This window comes from Chiloscyllium plagiosum, chromosome 18 (genome assembly GCF_004010195.1).
Source record: "Chiloscyllium plagiosum isolate BGI_BamShark_2017 chromosome 18, ASM401019v2, whole genome shotgun sequence".
Taxonomy (NCBI): Eukaryota; Metazoa; Chordata; class Chondrichthyes; order Orectolobiformes; family Hemiscylliidae; genus Chiloscyllium; species Chiloscyllium plagiosum.
Window position 1 is genome coordinate 66,270,935 of NC_057727.1, and position 2,788 is coordinate 66,273,722.

Here is a 2,788-nt window from a genome sequence, read left to right on the forward strand (position 1 = left end):
GCGAGAGAGCGAGAGAGCGAGAGAGCGAGAGAGCGAGAGAGCGAGAGAGCGAGAGAGAGAGAGAGAGAGAGAGAGAGACACACACACACAATGCACATGCATCAGAGATGAATGTGCGTGTCTGGTGTGTGTGTGTGTGTGTGTGGTAGAGACTATGAGTGTATGAGTGCTTGTGGAGAGTGTGTGTCTGTGTATTTGCATCTCCATACAGTGTGTGTGTGTGTGTGTGTGTGTGTGCATGTCTGTAATGTGGACAACCCATCTCACCCCAGACAAGCTGCAAACTCCCAAGATCTGTTCTTTGCCCAGCGGCGAGTGAAATTCAGCATCTACCTGAACATGTCCCTACCGCGTGGAGGTTGGTCAGTGATTCTTGGTTCCCCGCTTCTCCCCTGGGCTCTGCCCAGTTATAGTTGCCCTGGTCTGTTCTCCACTTTCACTTGCCTTTTTGCTGCTTGTTTCGGTGGACGTTTGCTGTCAGGAGAGACAGTGAGGGGTACATACAAGTGGAAGGGTGGCAGTGTGAGGAGGATGAGTAGGGAGTCACTGAAAAGACAGGCAGAGGGAAGGCAAGGGGGTGTTATGTAGACCAAACGGAGGGGACCTTTTTCAAGGTTATTGCAAAGTTGGAGTTCCGTTTGGTTGGCCAATGTCAAACGGTTTCAAAACATCAAGCCTGTTATTGTACCTAATAACATGGAAAGCTGCAAATGAGGATTTATTGCAGTGAGGGTCAAGCAAGATGATAACTACTCTGGCATGTGGTTTAAAAAAAAAACACTTACAGCTGTTGGACTGAATCATAGCCACAGGAAGATTACAGGAAACAGCAAACTCCAAGATCTATTATTTGCCCGGCTGCTCATTTGGAAGAGAAGGCAAGATGTGCATTTATATAGCACCTGCTCTCACATCTCAAAAACATCAGCCCGGTGAATTATACACACATTACGTGGGAAAACACAGCAGGCCATATCCACACAGCAAGCTCACAGAAACAGCAAAATTAAAAAGCAAGTTAATCAAGAGCATTTTGAACAATCCAGCCATCTCCATTTCTCTCCATTGCTTGTAGTGATTGAGTATGTTCATGGATTTGTTCACTTGACAGTCATCCAACCCCCTACTCACCTTGCCAGCTCCTGGTCTGGTCAATTGTGAGTATTACATTCGGAAAGATGTGAATGCATTGCAGATGGTGAAGAGGCAAAAGTTGCCGCCCCTCAGGTCCCTTTTTAAAATCATTCCCCTCTCACCTTAAACTGATGCTATCTAGTTTTAGTCTCCTCTATCCTGGGAAAAAGGCTTTTCATCTTATCTGTGTCCCTCATGATTTTATAAGGTCACCCCTCTGCCTCCTACTCTCTGGGGTAAAAGATCCTAGCTTATTCTGCGTCTCCTTATAATTCAAACCTTCCAGACTCGGTGACATCTATGTAGAGGAAGCGGTGGAGGCTGGTACAATTACAACATGGGTTGGGATATCTGGTCGGCATGGACGAGTTGGACCAAAGACTCTATAAATAGTTTTTGCACCCTTTCAGTTTAACAACATCCTTCCTTTAGCAGGGCGACCAGAATTGTACGCAGTACTCCAAACGTGACCTTACTAATACCTTGTACAGCTGCAACATGACGTCCCAACTCCCATACTCAATGCTTTGACCAATGAAGGTAAGTGTGTCAAATGCCTTCTTCACCCACTGTTTATCTGAGATGCCATTTTCAAGGAACTATATACCTGCATCACTAGGTCTCTCTGTTAGACAACACTCCCCAGGGCCCTATCATTAACTGTTTTAGCCCTGCCCTGACTTGTCTTACCAATATGCAACACCTCGCATTTATTTGCATACAGCTTTTTGACAGATACACAAATAGAAAAGGTTGAGGGAGATAGGAGCTAAATGCAGGCTAGTCTGTTTACCCTATCCATGCCCCTTCTGATTTTATAAACCTCTGTAAGGTCATCCCTCAGCCTCTGATGCTCCAGGGAAAACACCTTGCTCCCATCTCCTTCATTCTTCGATCAATGCAGTATGGTGGCTCAGTGGTTAGCACTACGCCTCACAGTGCCAGGGGCCCAGGTTCGATTCCAGTCTCGGGCGCCTGTCTGTGTGGAGTGTGCACAGTCTCCTTGTGTCTGTGTGTGTGTGTGTGTGTGTGTGTGTGTGTGTGTGTGTGTGTGCGTGCGCGTGCGCGTGCGCGTGCGCGTGCGTGTGTGTGAGAGAGAGAGAGAGAGAGACTAGCCAGGGGTAAATGTAGATTAATGGGGGGTGGGTTTGGGTGGCATACCCTTTGGAGGGTCAGTGGGGACTTGTTGGGCCGAAGGGCCTGTTTCCACACTGTTGGGATTCTAAGAATGCAACAGCAGAAAAACAAACATACACTGTAAACAGGGGACCCAGAAAGAAAAAAAAACATTCTGCCCCTTGTAGGTCTATCTCCCCTGACGGTGACCAATAGTGACCTACCTCATCGCCCATGTGCGGCTGGAATTCAAACCTGGTGGGCGGGCAGAAGATCTGGTTGTACATGTCCATGACCTTGTGCTTGTCACTCCGTGCATCCAGGTTGTCCACAGCATTCTCAATGATATCCAGCCCCTCGTGTCGAGACGTCTCCAGGTTATATTCTGCTGACAGGAAGGTCCTGAATGTGCGGGCCAGGCTGGCATGGAATCCCAAATCAGAGCACTGTGGGGAAAACACAACACAAAACAACCCAGTCATTACAGGAGGATGGATGGGAGACAGGGGGTGGGGCTAGAGGGAAACAGGGGTGTGTG

General features: G+C 48.0%; 1 protein-coding gene across 1 annotated transcript in view; it reads right to left on the minus strand.

Annotated features, from left to right (window-relative positions):
* The window catches only part of LOC122559273 (SLIT-ROBO Rho GTPase-activating protein 3), a 174,367-nt gene that overhangs the window by 15,307 nt on the left and 156,272 nt on the right, over positions 1-2,788 (minus strand). Inside the window, exon 7 of the mRNA XM_043708654.1 lies at positions 2,475-2,696. Within this exon, the coding sequence (XP_043564589.1) occupies positions 2,475-2,696 (222 nt within the window). The remainder of the gene's footprint in view (positions 1-2,474; positions 2,697-2,788) is intronic.